General features: G+C 38.1%; 1 protein-coding gene across 1 annotated transcript; it reads left to right on the top strand.

Moving 5' to 3' along the window:
- The first annotated feature begins 1,698 nt into the window (after window positions 1-1,698).
- Bcl2a1 (BCL2 related protein A1) lies at window positions 1,699-13,195 on the top strand. The gene is made up of 2 exons (XM_027925912.3): window positions 1,699-2,292; window positions 12,936-13,195. The coding sequence occupies exons 1-2, from the start codon at window positions 1,873-1,875 to the stop codon at window positions 13,041-13,043; spliced, it is 528 nt and encodes a 175-aa protein (XP_027781713.1). The 5' UTR covers window positions 1,699-1,872; the 3' UTR covers window positions 13,044-13,195.
- The last annotated feature ends 3,847 nt before the right edge of the window (window positions 13,196-17,042 follow it).

The following is a 17,042-nucleotide window of genomic DNA, read 5'->3' as shown; positions in this document are numbered from 1 at the left end:
CATGAATTTTCTCTAACCACTGACTATTTGGCTTGCAGCTGTCAGTCAGGAATGGTTCCCCACCTCCCCCAAGTATTTGGTTGCTGCCTTAATTGCTATGCTCTTGGGTGAGGAGGCTTGAAATCCACCCTAAAGTCCCCAATGCTCCTTTTAGCCACAAATTTCACCATCTCTGCCAAGCTTTTCTCAGAACTGCTGCCAAAGCTAAATAAAATGACAGATTTGCTTTTCACTTCAAACTGTGCACTTATGAAGTTATGCACTTACTTGGAAAAAAGATGACTGGGAAGCCAAATTTCTTGCTAGTCCATACAAAAACAATGGAGAGCTAGCATTGATTAAGTGCCTATACTTTACCAGTCATGGTGATAGGTGTATTACATTGATCATCTCTTTTAATTTCACCTCAACCCTCTGTGATCAGTATGGATTGATTCCTTTTACAAATTAATCCCCGGAGCAGGACACATGGTTTGGACAGGGAGAGGGATTTAGCCAGGACCAAGTTCAGTTTCTCAGACTCTAAAGCCAGTATTCTTTCCACTCCCACAATCTCTGACCCATATGTTGGATAATTTACCTGACTTAAAAATATGAATTAAGTAAGGCTTAAAGCCAGACTTTTTCCTATTTCATACACATAGAATCATATAATAGGTGACTTTCTGCTTATCTTCTCTCACTTAGCATAATGTTTTTGAGGTTCACCCATATTGCTGTTATGTACCAGTACTTTGCTTTTTATGACTGAATAATGTTCCATAACTTATTTATACATTTATCTGTTGATGAACATTTGTTATATTTCCAACTTTTGGTTAATATGAGTCACACTGCATGATCATTGATGTATAAGTCTTTGAATACCTGTTCTCAATTCTTTTGGGTATATACTATAGGGGGAGACAGAGAGATTCATCTACTTTCTCCTTAATTTCTATGTGCTCTCTTTGACTGGTCTAGGAATCCAGTTACTACAAGAGCTGATCCACAAGAGAATAGCATAAAAGTTTTAATTAGGTTACATACACTTGGGGATCTTCATAAGAGAACCAAGTCTGAAGAAATGGTCCAAGTGCCTTGTATTTATTCTTTTACACAAAGAAACATAAATTTGTGAAGGAATGACAGGACAAATGAGTATGTAGACTAGGACATTAAATTGTAGGGATGTTACTAAGAGGTATTTAGGGGTGGGGTGGGGATATAGTGGAAAATACTTCAAAGAGTTTGTTTATTCAGGTTCACTGCAACCTCAATTACCAGCCTCTGGTGGTCAAACCTATTTTCTGGCCTTGGTATGGAAAGGACATCCTGTCTGAAAGAATCTTTATGGCTTGTTGCATATAGCGAAAGAAGCCAAATGGCCTTTTCTGAAGTTTTAGTTCCTCAAGGGATTTCAGCCTGAAATAACAGGCCAATTTGGCATATTTTGAGATGACACATCTTCCACTCCTTCAATACCTATGAATGGAATTTCTGGCTGTTTTGGTAATCCTAAAATTAACTTTTTGAGGAACTGCCAAACCTTTTCACAGGATATGTACTCAATCTCCACTCCTGAGAGCAATGTATGAGGATCCTAATATCTCCACATCCTCACACTTGAGACTTTTAAAACTGAGTTCACAGGATGAGGAAGTGGCCTCTCTGAAATGTTTTCCTCTTTCACATTTGAACTTTCTCTTTCATATGCAGCCTACACTCGAAAGTGACTAGGAGGAAGGATACTATACCATGATGCAAACAGAAATTCCACCAGCTTCCAGATAACATGTGTCACGCCTCTGCCAAGCTCTGTAAGCATTTACTTCGACTGGCCTCCACGGACTCCAGAGGAACCTGCTCCCGGCTGCTCTGCACCAGGGGAAGATGAATGACTGTGAGTTCAGGTTCATCCACACGCTGGCTCAGGACTACCTGCAGCACGTCCTGCAGGTACCGCAACGTGGGTCAAGTCCCAACAAAACGTCCAAAGTGTTACAAAACGTGGCTTTCTCAGTCCAAAAAGAAGTTGAAAAGAATCTGAAACCATACTTGGACAATTTTGATGTGGTGTCTGCTGATACTGCCAGAACAATATTCAATCAAGTGATGGAAAAGGAATTTGAAGATGGCATCATGAACTGGGGAAGGATTGTGACCATATTTGCCTTCGGAGGAGTTCTGGTCAAGAAACTTCTGCGAGAGCGGATTGCCCCTGCTGTGGATTCCGACGAGGAGATCTCTTACTTTGTGGCTGAGTTCATTATGAATAATGCAGGAGAATGGATAAGGCAAAATGGAGGCTGGGTATGTGTGATGGAAATTTTTTTCATTGTTTGTACTGTGAAATAGGAATTCAGAGTTTCCTTGCTAATGGAAGCCACCATCACAAAACACCTACTTAAGAATTTAATTTTCTTTGGGTAGTTTGTTTTAGAAATTTTTAATTAAAAAAACCTAAAATCTTTCTGGCTTATTTCCAATGAATACTAGAACTTTTTAGCTGGAAAACCCTCACAGTTTTTATTTTGGACAGTATGAATTACAGTAATGAGGTCTGGGGACCTATAAAGCAGCTTTCTAATGCATCTTCAGAGTCAACAGCACAGGCAATCTAAAACTTACTTTTTGCTAGGGCTGTCACAACAATGTAGAATTAGTACAGAAACACTTGGTATTAGATGTTGTCATATGTAGGTATTTATTATGTTGAAAAAGATAAGTGTATATTTTTGCAAGTTCATTACTTACAAATTAATTTTTTTGTCAGTTTTCTAATATAAAAATTCTGGACTGTGGTTAAAGAGAACCATTACTTAATATTTTTAAAATAAAAATTCACATTATTATCAGTACCTCAAAAAGCTAAGACTGTGTAGGGACCTATGAGAGAATTCATGTTGGTAAGAACCCTTTTTAAAATTTTTATTTTGGTATTTTTAATTTTTTTAGTGGCTCCCTTTCAAATACAGGAGATTGAAATGGTGTGTTTAAGACATGAGTTTCTGGTAGTGAAGATAAATGAGCTTCTTAAAAACTCCCTTCCCATTATATAAAATTTAAAGTATGCCTCGACAAAGTTATATGTAGAAATGAAACTCTCTCCTTGTCCAAGTGGTTGACTGGGAAATACAACCTCTCTGGCAGGAAAGAGCAGAGAATTTCTGGTTGCAGAAAAGAAGCCTTTTACAGCTGGATGTATATGTTTCCTTTTATGTCCCAATACACTACATTCTTAGTTTTTAAAAGCACCTATGTGCCCATGGAGCCTCTCTTCAAGGCCCAATCCTAACTCTCATCTATCCTAAGTGATAACTACTCTTGTCTATTATTTCACATGCAAAACATGCTATATCTATAGGAAATACCTAGCATTCTTTTTTCTAGAGGTAGGGTTTTATTATTTTGCCCAGATTGACCTCGAACTCCTGACCTCAAGCAATTCTCTGCCTTGACCTCCCAAGTAGCTGGAACCACAGGCATGGCCCAGCATGCCTGGCTAACAGTTTGTTGTTGTTTGGTGGTGAATATCAAACCCAAAGCTTTCCACAGGCTAATAACACACCCTACCACTGAGCAATACCCTCAGCCTCATAGTATTTCTTTGTGAAAAAATTTATATGTGTGTGTGTGTGTGTGTGTGAGTTAAAATTCTACATGGTACTTAATTTTCAACTTATTTTTTTTCAACCAAGACTATTTATAATAGGATTTATTTATTTATAATGGAGATTGAACCCAGAGGCACTTTACCACTGAGCTACATTCCCAGTTCTCTTTAGTTTTATTTTGAGACAGATCATGCTAAATTGCTGACAATGGCCTTGAAATTGCTAACCTCTTGCCTCCTGGGGATTATGGGCCTGTGCCATTCTGTTCTGCTAAAATAGTATTCTTAAAAGTTTGTCATATATTCTGTTGTATGTAAATGCTGTCGAATAGTTGGCCATGTCTAGTTGGTGAAAATTTAGGTTATTTCCAGAGTTGTCTACCATGAACAATGCTTCACTGAATAATCTTTATATGTACCTTCCCTCCTGCATGTGTGGATTTTCTAGGGTGGATGTTGCTTTTCTGGGCTGTGGTACATGTCTATTGTTTAATCTACTGGATCCTTGCCCTCCAAAGTGGTTCTGGGAAGTTACACTCCCATCAGAAGCTTGTTAGAGTATCCAACATTTCCCTACATACCAGAAGACTAACATTACATTGTAGCAATCTGTCATAATTTCCCCAATTTGTCGGGTTAAAATAGATATATATTTAAACATATCTTGTTTTAATTCTTGTTTTTTTTATTAATAAGGCTAAATATCTTTTCATTTTGAGCATCTTTTCGTATGTTTACTAACAATTTCTAATTCTTCTTAAGGGATTTATCTGTTTATAGCCTTTGCCCATTTTCATTTTGTCTTTTTCTTACTGATCTATAGGAATTCTTTGAATATTCTGGATATTTTTTATTTATTTTTATATGTGACAGATATCTTCTAGTTTGCTGAGTATCTTTTCAAATGAACTATTCATGTCTTTAGTCATTATAAATATTTAAAAGTTTGATTCAGGTTAGGCATGGTGGCACATACCTGTAATCCCAGAGACTCAGGAGCCTGAGGCAGGAGGATCACAAGTTCAAGGCCAACCTCAACAACTAAGTGAGGCTTTAATTAACTTATCAAGACCATGTCCAAAATAAAAAATAGAAAGGGCTTGGGATGTTTCTCAGTGGTAAAGAGCTTCTGGGTTCAATTCCCCAGTATAAAAAAAAAAGTTTGATGTAATCAGATTGATAAATCTTTTACTTGATACCATTTCCATTTTGTTTAAGGCCTTCTTGCCTAAGGATGGTGTTACTGCAACCAGTCTTCTTTTTTAATCATCTTCTTTTTCCTGGAATTCTTCTTTCTAACTCAGCCTGACTTAAGGCTGGGTGAAGCATGTGAGATGCTTAGCCATGTTTTCTTCTAGCTGACTGTGGGAAGCTGTACTGAAAGGCTGAGCAAAATTTCAGCATACTATATAGCTTTCAAGTGATGGCAACTATTCTCTAGCACAGAGGCCCACATATGAGCCTGCAAGCTCTCTATAGGCTTGGACTGTGTTCCTAGTGCTTGACATGCTACTTGGGAACACACAGTCAGTGAATGCATGTTACTTAAAAATTTAACTTTTTCACAATGAATTTTATGAGTTCCTGGAACTTATAGTGAATGGAGGCTGTTAAAAATGGTTCCTTAGAATGCCTAGAAATGTACTCTTATTTTGGGGGTGGTACTGGGGTTAGCAAACATGTGGCAGAAGAAAGCTCCCCCGACTGGAGATATAAATACACATAACTGCTTGCACACATACTCATCCTTTGTAACATTCTGTGCAGGCTCCCAGCTCTTCACTTTTACACCTGAGTAGCTTAGGTGTTATATGTGGTAGATAAACTTGCTAAGAGATCTTTTCAAAGCAATCTTGATATTTTGTTCCTAGCTCTCAGGAGACATTGATTCTGTTAATGACAGATAGAGCTCTTTTGAGTCAGTCGTACAGACATGGCAAACTGATATTATTTTCATAGTGTTGTTGACAAATATGCTTAAATGAATGAATTTACTCTTGAATGATTCATTTCATGGGAAATGTACAATCACATGCTTACCACTAGTTAAGTCAGGTGGCCCATAAAAAGAGGGAAAAGGCATTTCACAATTTTATCAAGCGAGCACTGACTTCTCCCTTTTTTCCCTTCTGAGAAAAACTAAAAAAAACCCCACTGATCATAAAACACAAAATGTATGAACTAATTACATTTAAAACATGTCCAGAGACTTTATGAAAACTCTTGGATCAAAAATGTGGTATGGGGCTGGGTGTGGTGATGCACGCCTGTAATCCCAGGGGCTCGGGAGGTTGAAGCAGGAGTCTCAGCAACTTATGGAGACCCTAAGCAACTTAGTGAGACCCTGTCTCAAAAAAAAAAAATAGGGATGTGGCTTAGAGGTTAGGTGCCCCTGGGTTCAATCCCTGGTACCCCCCCCCCCAAAAAAAAAAAAAAAAAAAAAAGAAAAGAAAAAAATGTGGTATGGGAGCACAGCACACATGTAAGAGCTGATTCAGCACATTTGGGTTCATTCTAGACTCCAGTGCTTACTGTGTGACTTGAACAAGTTATGTGACTTCCCTAAATCTTGTTTTCTCCTCTGTGAAACTAGGAGAATATCGCAGCTTATCTTCTGTACTGATATAAGAATCAAATCACTAATGCAAAGCAAGAATACTGCAAATAAGAACCCAATATAAAACTTGAGTTACTCTTATCAGTAGTAGTATTAGCTCGCTTCCATTGAAAGAATTTGATTAAATGTATTTAGTTTCCATAAGTTATATGACCAACTACAATTATTTATTAACCACCATGTAAAACAGGTGCACTAAAGGGAAAAAGTAAGGCCAGTGTAATAATAACAGGAATCATAATCTCATTCCTTATTGTTTCTTTTTTAAAATCAGCTTGACCTACTTTCTTTTCTTCCTTTCTTCCTTTTTAATTTCCTTCCTTCCTTCCTTCCTTCTTTCCTTCCAGATGTCTCATCTCTCTTTTTCTTCCTCTTTCACATTTACTATTATTTTCCATCCTCACTGCTAATTTGGAGTGCCGAAAATGGATAGGTTCTCGAAAGATCTGTTAGAAGAGTTAGTGTTATTTTTTAGCTGTCTTCAGCATTTAGATCTCTGGTACCAGCAGTTTGGGAGGCTGAGGCAAGAAGATCACAAGTTCAATGTCAGCCTCAGCAACTTCAGCAAGGCCTTAAGCAACTTAGTGAGTTTCTGTCTCAAAAATAAAAATAAAAAGGACTGGGGATGTGGCTAAGTGGTTCAGTAACCCTGATTAAATCCCTAGGAGAGAGAGAGAGAGAGAGAGAGAGAGAAGAATTTTTTTTTCTCCCTTGCGTGGTGCTGGGGATTGAACCTAGGATCTTTTGCATGCAGGCAAGTTCACCACTGAACTACATCTACAGCCAAAAGGTTGGTTTGTAGAAGCCATTAGAATGTGCTTTAGCAGCTCAGGGCAGGCCCAGGAATTCAGGACTAGGCTGGATTACCTAGCGAGTTCCTATCTCAGAAAATATGTTTTTGAACAGCAACTTTTGTCTTGCCCCTTTGGATCATCCTTCCTCTTGAGCCAGGTAACTTTCCTCCCTTCACTCCTTTCAATGGAGCACTCTTCTGTGCCTGTCTGCACTCCTGGAGTGGAAAGAATTCTCAGCCCATAGCTCACACAGGAGTAATCATGTCTACTTAATGCATCACTATATACCTCATGCTTAGCATAGGGCCGTTTGCATAGAAGGTACCCAACTAATATTTGTGGATGGGATGAATCAGTGACCTAATATTAGAACAGGAGATTTGAATTCCAATTTTCTTTCCTTATCACAGGTATAAACTTGAGTAGATTACTGAAGTACCTGAGACTCATCTTCCTTAAATAATGCATGTTATAATAAAATATGATATGATATAGCATAGCAATATATTTTATATACAGTATATTATGAAGACAGTACCTACTTTGGAAGGGAAGGTAAAGGACTAGAAAACATTTCTGTAAAAGTGCCTGGTGAACTGTCAGCTATGAGGGTTATATGAGAAAGTCCAAGAAGTTTTGACATATAATTATTGAAACTAAACACCAAAAGAAAGCCCCTTTAAAGTAGAGATGTACACAGTTGGTGATTTCCAAGTAACCAGAATATTAAAGCTTGGGTCATAAGAGTTAAGCCAAGAGATTATCTCTCTTTCCCTTCTTTCTCCCTCCCTCCCTCCCTCCCTCCCTCCCTTCCTTCCTTCCTCCCTTCTCTTCTGTCTCTCTTGCTCTAATTAATGGTCAGGTCAACTTGAGGCCAAGTGAATGGGCAGATTGGGCATACAGAGACAAGTAGATGATTGACTAAAGTATAAAGATCTAACAGTGATATAATCTTGGGGCTGGGGCTGGGGCTCAGTGGTAGCACACTTGCCTGATATGTGTGAGGCACTGGGTTCGATTCTCAGCACCACGTTATAAATAAATAAAAAAAATCATAAATAGATAAAAAAATAAAGATCTATCAACAACTAAAAAATATTTTTAAAAAAGATGTTAATAGTGATATAATCTTAAATATTGGGTGTGTCCTTTGATTAAATTGATCTTGCAGTCAAATGCTTATATTTCTTTTGAATTTTAACTTGAGAGTTTGAAATCATTTAGTAAAAAATAAGGTGAAATATAATTGCGATCACGTTGAAATGCCTGGTTTTGACCCAAGAGTCAGAGGAAAAAATCTTCCTGCAGGTTCTTTTAGAGAGCTCTCTAACTTTGGGAGTCAGCCTTGACGTCTTTCCCTCAGACCCCATGTCCAATCTATCAGCAAAGAGTGTCCGTCTAGGGCCTTGAGGCTGCCTTCCTCTCCCACTTGACTCCATCACTAGGCTCCTAGCAATCTCCCTCCTTCCATTCTTCCCCTGCTAAGATTCTGTTGTGTGCATAGCAGCCAGAGTGATATTTTAAAACTTGAATTAGATCATGTCCTGGCCTAAGCAAAACCCTCCAAGATGCCCCTTCACCTTGGGAACAAAAACACAAAGTCGTGACCCCCAGACCCAAAGGCCTACACCATCTAGCCTTCAAACACCTCCCAAATCTCATTTTCTATGAATCTCTTCTGAGCTGTTGTAGCCCCGGATTCCTTGGATAAGCTCAGCACATTCTACCCTCAAGGCCTTTGCACTTGCTATTGCCTCTGCCTGGAATAATCTCCCCCCAGATGTTTGCATGGCTCCCTTCTTCCCTGCCCTTCCTCTTCCCTTTTTCCCTCTGCTCCAAGGCTGCCTCCTCAGAGAAGTCTTCAGTGATCACTCCATCTAAGGCAGTACCACTGCTACTCTCCGTCCCATGCCTACAGTGTTTCCTTCCTAACAGTTTTCACAGCTGTACACATTACATATTTATTTTCTTATCAGCTTATTATCTGTCTCTGTGATGAGAATTTAAGCTTAGGGAGGGCAGGGATCCTGGGTATTTTGTTCACCACTGTTTCCCATGCTTCAAATAGTACCTGGGATGTAGTCAGTGTTCAGTGAATATTTCTTAAGTGAATAAAGGAGCAAATAATCTCTAGAGAATTGGGAATAATATTATGGTATTATAATATAGTGTTTGCCAATAGATTTGAAAAAGTTTGAAGTTTCTGATTTTCTTCACATTATTGATATAAGGCATATTGTAGTCTGTTTTCTGCTGCTATAACAGAATATTACAGTCAGGGTAAATTATAGGGAAAAGAAATTTTCTGAGAGGCTGGGAACTATCAAATAGATAGACTATATTTGGCGAAGGCCTCTTTGCCACACTGCAGTATGGTAGAAGGTATCACATGGAAAGAGACAGAGAGAGACAGACAGACAGAAAGACAGACACATAAAGGGAAAATAAAAGGAGGCTGAACCTCCTCCCTTGTATAATTCTACATGCTTCTTCAATAACAGCCGTAATATATAGGGTGGGACCCCCATGACCTAAGCAACTCTTCAAGGTTGATCTTAAGATCACACAATTTTAATGGCAGTTAAAATTCAACTGGGTTTTGGAGGGGACATTCAAACTATAGCAGTCTCATATATTAGTTTATGCTTTAGGTTTTCTTAAAACCAGAGTAGCTTAATTTAACCAACTATCACTATTCCCAGAAATGTTCTCTGGACATTCCTTGTTTACTAGGATAATACTGAATCCTTATTTATACATATATTTTTATATAATGATCTTAAGATACAAATTGCATCATTAAAGGAAATATTTTTGAAAAGAATTTTTTTAAAAAATATTTATTGTTTTTTAGATTTCGGTGGACACAACATCTTTGTATGTGGTGCCGAGGATTGAACCGGGGCCGCACGTATGCCAGGCGAGCGCGATACCGCTTGAGCCACATCCCCAGCCCTGAAAAGAATATCTTTAAAAAGCATATTTTAAGGAGGAAAAAAAATCACCCCCACTACTATCACATATCCACATGTGGATATGATATTTATATGTAAAAAATAATTAGGGTATACATAGCAGTTTACTTTTTTAAAATTAAATAATTAATTTTACAGAAGAATGCATTTTGACATACATTACACAAATGGAGCACAACTTCTGATTCCTCTGGCTGTACATGGAGCAGTTTCTTTATATTATAAATATTTTTAACATTGTCTCACATATTTCAGGTTAACATTTCTAATGTCTATAGAACATTTCACTAATTTAAGGTGACATGATTTACTTAAACAATTCCCAATTTTTGGACATTTGGGCTGTTTCCAACAGTTTTTCCTTATAGAAATAATGATTTGGGGGCTGGGGTTGTAGCTCAGTGGTAGAGTACTCACCTAGTATGCATGAGGCACTGGGTTCAATCCTCAGAATCACATAAATGTAAATAAAGATATTGTGTCCACGTAAACCTAAAAAATAAACATTAAAAAAAAGAAATAATGATTTGAGGGGCTGGGGTTGTGGCTCAGTGGTAGAGCGCTCGCCTAGCACATGCGAGACGCTGTTTGATGACTTATGTTTGATGACTTTCTGTTTCATTGATCCTCAGCACCACATAAAAATAAATAAAATAAAGGCATTGGTCCAACTAAAACTAAAAAAAAAATTAAAAAAAAAGAAATAATGATTTCATAGTGAACATGGGTATGTTTACCTTTCCCCTCCCCCAAGTATTTTGAACCATTGTCTAATGATAACTTTCTCACAGTGGAGTGAGTGGTTCATAAGATACGAGCATTACATTACTCATACCTACTGGATACATATTGCTTTCCAAAAGGATTGAACCAATGGAACAACATCAGCATTGGGCAGTATTATTAAAAAATAATTTATTTCATAGGCTTAAAACAAAGCCAGTTTAATAGATCTAAGAAACAATAAGATTGTAGTAAAATTGAATTTATTTAATTGCTAGTAATATAAAACTTTCCCCCATAGATTTGTTAATGACTTATGTTTGATGACTTTCTGTTTCATTGGAATGAACTCTTTCATAGTAAATGTAAATATTTTCTCAATCTGTTGTTCTTTTGTTTTTTCATAGTTTAAAAAATGGTTTCATCTTGGGGCTGAAGTTGTGGCTCAGTGGTAGAGCTCTTGCCTAGCAGGCATGAGGCACTGGGTTTGATCCTCAGCACCACATAAAAATTAATACAATTAAGGTATTGTGCCCATCTACAACTAAAAAAAAAATTTAAAAATGGTTTCATCTTCATGGCTGGATTTGTCCATTTTTCCTCTGTTCACTTTTTTTACTTTAGAAGTTCAATGCATATAAAAGGTGACATATTACCTGCCCCATCAAATAGACAACAATAATTGTTATATTAGTTTGAAGTCACTTTAGGGCTGGGGTTGTAGATCAGTGGTAGAGCACTTGACTAACACGTGTGAAGCACTGGGTTCAATCCTCAGCACCACACCATATAAAAGTAAATAAATAAAATAAAGGTAATGTATCCATCTACAACTAAAAAAAATTTTTAAAAAGTCATTTTAGAGGGGATTATTATACTTGCCAGATCTGGGCTTTTTCTAATTTCATAATGTGGGGAATTCTAGGAAGGGAGCAATGAAATGTCTACATACCTAGAATGTGTGGGAAAATATGAGTGTGTAATGGTGGAAGGGGAAGAGGAAGAAGAGAGGAGCAGTTTCTTCATGCCCTAACATACAGCATGACAGACAGCATGTGCCTCAGAGCATGAGACTACCCTTAGCACATAGGCAGAGCTGGTTTCCTTAGGCAATCCTTCAGATGGAAAATCCCGTCTGATGCCTATCCGCTCTGCCAGCAATCTTACAAAGATGATTCCAGGGCACTGCAGGACTCTCCAATCTCTTCTATCAAAGAGATGTTTGGCTCACTTTTTAGTATTAGTCATGCTAGGCTATGAACTACCTTGGGGGCATTTATAACCCTAGATTCTGGAACTTACAAAATGTAGGGCAAATATTTGCTAGATGAACCTTTCAAAAAACCATTTTAACGATTTTCTAATCCTTTTGGTGCTTGTTTGGAAATGCAGGGAGTGGAAAGAAGTAGAATATTTGCATTCCAATCCAGGTCCTACAGAGTTGGGTTATTTTAGGTAGCTTACATTTTTCTGGGCCTCAATTTTCTCATTTGTTGAAATAAGAGAGGGCATAAGCTGGAAGTAATTTTCAATAAGGATGTTTTATAATCATAGTTCATAAATTAACTGAATACAATATACAGCTCATTGGGTTATACTATTTTTTTGAAAAACTATGTCTGGTCTCAAAAGGGAATGAATTGCAATAGAAATAGTCATCAGCCTTTTCGTAGGCTCAAAAACACTGGTTTAATTTAGGTTTACCATGAGTCCTCATAATTCTCAATATGATAGTGTATAAATATAAATACATATTTCGATGCGAGGCAATTTAAAGAGAAAGAAAAAACTGAATTTGTTCCCTCTAGAGCTGTGCTTCTGTGCTGACTTGCTGTGCAGTCACATGTGGCTGCTGAATAATTGCAATGTGGTTGGTCTGCATTAAGGTGGAAGGACTTTGAATATTTGCTATGAAAAAAAATTCATTAATGATTTATACTGTTTTGAAATAATATTTTGAATATATTAAATATATCTTAAAATTATTTTCCCCCATTTCTTTTTATTTTTTCACATGTGGCTGCAAAAAAACATTAAAACCACAAGAATTCAAAATATGGCTAAGGCTATATTTCTATTGTATGATGCTACTTGAGAGAGGTAGAGAACAATGACAGAGCAAAATGTATAGAGCGGAGTAGCTATTTGCATCATTTAAATGAAAGTTTCTTTGCTTTTTTAAAACTTAGCCTCTGCTAATTTTAAAAATGTTATGTTTTATTCTCTCCTAGGAAAATGGCTTTGTAAAGAAGTTTGAACCTAAATCTGGCTGGTTGACTTTTCTGGGAGTTACAGGGCAGATCTGCGAGATGCTGTCTCTCCTGAAGCAATACTATTGACCAAAAAGACACTGGCTGTTTCGAGAACTGTTGCCAACATGTGTGACTTCTGCTTTTAAACAAACAGCTTTGATGATGTAACTTGACTTTACAGAGTTAAGGACACTTGGTCCTCATTTTAATGAATAAATTGTATGTATTTGTTCTCTCTATGTGATGTATGTCTTAATCTTTTAAGCTGTCTGGAACCTGAGCAAAAGGGCTCAGCCCAATACAGGAGTCAGGTATTGAAGTAAAGGATGATGACCTAGAAGGAGGTGTCTTTTCTGCCCCATGGCAGACTCTTTCTTAAGGCTATGCTCATCATCCTAATTTGTTCTCTGGGTCTCTAGCCTGAAGAGCACAGGGGCCCACCTCCCTCCTGGGTTCATGATTTCTGTGTCCCCAGGTCCCCACTGCTTCAAGTTCCCACTGATGCTCTCACTTAGTCTTCACCCTCTGGCCTGTCATTTGGGCTCGGTGGGCATAGCATACAGATATGCAGTTTTGAGGCTCAGAAAATGATACCCCAAAGTGAAGTCCTCGGAAGCAAAGTTTCTGTCTGACACCCTCTTTCCCTCCCATCTTTCACCCTGCTTTCTTTTCTTAAGCCAGATACAGAAACTAGAATTCATCTTCCTCAAGACAGGTCATAGAAATCAAGACCCCTCCCCCAAAAGTCAGCCATGAAACCCAAAAATAGTACTCCAGCTTTCCCCCACATTTTGGTGTAAGAACAAATGAGGGAAATGTAGAAGGGCATAGGAAGCCAGGGTGAGATGGCGAGTCAGGGGCAGGGCCAGAGGAAGAGAGCATGGTCTTCTCATGAGGTTAACTTCCTGCTTGACAAAAGTACAGGTCAAGTGGATACAAGCTGGGAAACCAATCAGACAGACACTTTCATACTTGTGCTCCTAAGCTGGGGACCCAATAGAAAAACAAAAAAGATGTGTGGAAAGAGGGGCCCCAGTCAATAATAGGACAGGGGAGGAGATAAAGAAAGGAGGAAATTCCAGAGATCATAAAAAGGACAGGCCAACCCCCCCCCACCACCACCAGATTCCTGGCTCCAGGGCCCCTTCTCTTCAGAGAAGTGTATCTCTTTCGATTTTGCAATAAACCTGCTGCATGCTTGCTATCTCTGTGTCCTGTTCTTCTGTTCTTAGTTGAACAGAGACAATGAACCCAGCCCTCCTAGACAGTTACATAAATTCTCTGACTGATCTTGTCTGATTGTAAGTCATAAGACTTATATAAGCCAGATAGGCTCCTGCCATAACTGGAAGGAAGGATACTACTCAGGCCAAGAAGAACCTGAATAGACAGGCTTTACTGCCCACCCAAGAGACCATTAATATTAGATCATACTCTTGTTTCATCAGATCTGTGTATGACTGTACCCACTTTATTGAACCTAAGCATAAAAATGGACAGTTCACCTTGAGTCTTTGGATCTTCAACCTGAAGTTTCCCATGTCGTGTACAACTATGATACATTTGTTATCTTTTTCTCTTGTTAACCTGTCTCTTGTTGGGTGTTGGCCATGATCCTTCCCAACAGGAAGCAAAAGATCCCCCTCTCCTTTGCCCCTCTAGTAGGAAACTCTGGATGGTTTGAACAAAGACAATGAGGTAAATGATTCAGTACTGGGCCATTGTTAAACTTTTTTTTTTCTTGTAAAAAATCACAAATTAGAAAACTTCATCTTTTGTTAGAACCTGTGTTCATTTTTTTTTTTTTCCCAAGAAAACCAGTGGGGCTAGAGTTATAGTTATAGCTCAGTGATAGAGCATTTGATTAGCACACATGAGGGCTATCCTCAGTACCACATAAAAAATAAATGAATAAATAAAATAAAGTTAGGGAAAAAAAAAGAATACCAGTGATTGTTTGTGTTCCAACTTTTAGGCCAGCAAAACCAATTGCAATATGGCAACCCTATATCTTGTCCTCGACCCACCCCACCCCCAATCTCTACCCGTTGGGGCTTGCATTACCTTTCCTAGGAAACTGTCGGTAGATCTAATAAAGAAACTAGATCCGCTCTCTCCCAAGCTTCATGGGGAATTTCAGTTAATGCTTTACTCACAAGGTGTCTTTCCTAATGGTGGAGAGGTGGAGACAGTGAGGTGAGGACCCGAAGGATGAGGTCACTGGGGGCAGGTCAGTAGGGAAGTCTTTGTGGCCAAGGTACCTTTGGCTTACTTATGAAATCTGAAACACAGCTACTTATGCCATCTGGGGCTCGTGTCTACTGAGGGCAGGATAAGATTCCACATTTTCTTTTATTTCTTCCTGTTAAGGGTCTCACCCACTCCTGGAACTGCTTTTGTTTTAATTCATTTTTGTATTAATGAGAGCTACGTGGTGGGAATGAACAGTCAGGAGTGGACATAACAGGAAGTATGTATGCTACTACCTGGAATAGGTTACACAAGAAGCCCTAAAATCTGACTTTTACACAACAATTACCTCTTTAGCAATGTGACATTGGGAAATCAGTGACCCTTTCTGATTTGGTCTATGGCTTGATCTTGTAAACTACACCTCACTGTGCATTTGTTTATTAAATTAACTTTTTTAAAAAAATGGTTTTATGAACCTCAACTCTTACTACATACACAAAAATTAAATTGAAACAGATCATAGACCTTTATGTTTGTTAAAACTATACTTTTAGAAGCAAATATAGGAGAAAATCTTCCCAATCTTGGAGTAGGCAGAGATTGTTTAGAACACAGAGAACCTCTACCAGATTCTAAATGGGTAATTTAGAAGTCACTGAAATTTAAATATTCTACTTTTAGCCCAGTGAGGGGGCCCACGCCTATAGTCTGAGCATTGGGGATGCTGAGGTGTAAGGATCTCTCAAGCTCACAGTTCCAGGCCAATCTGGGCAACATAGTGGGAATCTGTTTCAAAACAAACAAACAAAAACAGTACTGAAACAACAACAACAACAGGCAAAACCAAAAATTTTACTCTTAAAATGACACCATTAAGAACTGAAATGGGCCCAAGTATGGCGGCACATGCCTGTGTTCCCAGACACTTGAGAGGGTGAGGCAAGAGGATGGTCAGACTGAGCAACTAAGTCTGTCTCAAAATAAAAAAATAAAAAGAACTGGTGATGCAGCGCAGTGGTAAAGTGCCCCTAAATTCAATCCCATCTACTAAATGGTGGGGGAGGGGAAAGAACTCAAATGGGGCACTTTTATTTCAATAAAACTATAAAAAATCCCAAACAAAAAATAAAACCTCTCAAAAGGCAAGCCAAAGAATAGGATAAAATATATATCACATTAATCTCTAAGGACTTGTAACCAGAATATCTACAATTATCTTATAACTGAATAGCAAGAAGACCATCAACCTAATTTTAAAAATGAGCAAAAGATTTGGACACTTTACTAAAGCAGATATACAGATGAATAATGAAGAGAGAAAAGATGCTTAATGCCATTAGTCATCAAGGGAAGCAAAACTAAAACCACAATGAAAGTTGGGATGAGTGGCTTGATCCTGTGGTCCCAGTTGAGCCCAGGAATTAGAGACCAGCCCTGACAATGTGGTGAGACTCTATCTCAAAAAACAAAACCAAACCAAAGTACCACAACTTGAGACCACTATATACCCTCTAGTACAGCTAAAATGAAACTATTCAGTTTTGGAAAAATGCGGAGCAAATGAAACTTTTACAGACCATGGTGACAATGTCTACTTTGGAAACAGGTTGGAAATCTTGTATAAAGTTAAACATAAGGGGCTGGGTTTGTGGCTCAGTGGTAGAGCGCTTGCCTAGCTTGTGGGAGGCACTGGGTTCAATTCTTAGCACTGGATATAAATAAATAAAACTCCATTGACAACTAAAAAGTATTGTTTAAAAAAGTTAAATATAAACTTACGCTAGGATCCAGGATTTCTACTTCTATACCAGTCATAGCAGCTTTATTCCAAACAGGGAATAACCTAAATGTTTATCAATAGGTGAGTAGATAAAGCAATTTCAGAATCTCCAT

The sequence above is a fragment of the Marmota flaviventris genome, chromosome 2, assembly GCF_047511675.1.
Source record: "Marmota flaviventris isolate mMarFla1 chromosome 2, mMarFla1.hap1, whole genome shotgun sequence".
In the NCBI taxonomy this organism is placed as follows: Eukaryota; Metazoa; Chordata; class Mammalia; order Rodentia; family Sciuridae; genus Marmota; species Marmota flaviventris.
The sequence above is the reverse complement of the archived record's forward strand: the minus strand, read 5'-3'. Positions and strand labels throughout refer to the sequence as shown.